This window comes from Buceros rhinoceros, unplaced genomic scaffold (genome assembly GCF_000710305.1).
Source record: "Buceros rhinoceros silvestris isolate BGI_N320 unplaced genomic scaffold, ASM71030v1 scaffold41577, whole genome shotgun sequence".
NCBI classification, from domain to species: domain Eukaryota; kingdom Metazoa; phylum Chordata; class Aves; order Bucerotiformes; family Bucerotidae; genus Buceros; species Buceros rhinoceros.
This window is the reverse complement of record NW_010424667.1, coordinates 1-224: the sequence shown is the minus strand read 5'-3', so window position 1 is coordinate 224 and position 224 is coordinate 1. Positions and strand designations below refer to the sequence as shown.

Genomic DNA, 224 nt, shown 5'->3' with positions numbered 1-224 from the left:
CCAAGGAGGTGCCCGACCCCTTCTACGACAGCATCGGGGAGGTGGCGGGGCAAAAGGGCAAGCAGCCCCTGCCGCGCCCCACCGCCGCCAAGCCCGACCACATCTATGATGAACCCGAGGGTATGTCCACCCAAACCGTCTACGACGAGCCCGAGGAGGTGAAGGGGGAGGCGTGGAGGCTGCAAGCGGCCCCGGATGAGCCCGTCAGACACAAGTACCCCTAC

The 224-nt window shown here is 66.5% G+C and overlaps 1 protein-coding gene across 1 annotated transcript in view; it reads left to right on the top strand.

Annotated features, from left to right (window-relative positions):
- Window positions 1-221, top strand: part of LOC104497598 (docking protein 2-like) — a gene marked incomplete at both ends in the record, with an annotated part of 892 nt that extends 671 nt beyond the window's left edge. The window contains one exon of the mRNA XM_010140866.1: window positions 6-221. Coding sequence (XP_010139168.1) covers window positions 6-221 — 216 coding nt within the window. The remainder of the gene's footprint in view (window positions 1-5) is intronic.
- Between the last annotated feature and the right edge of the window lie 3 nt (window positions 222-224).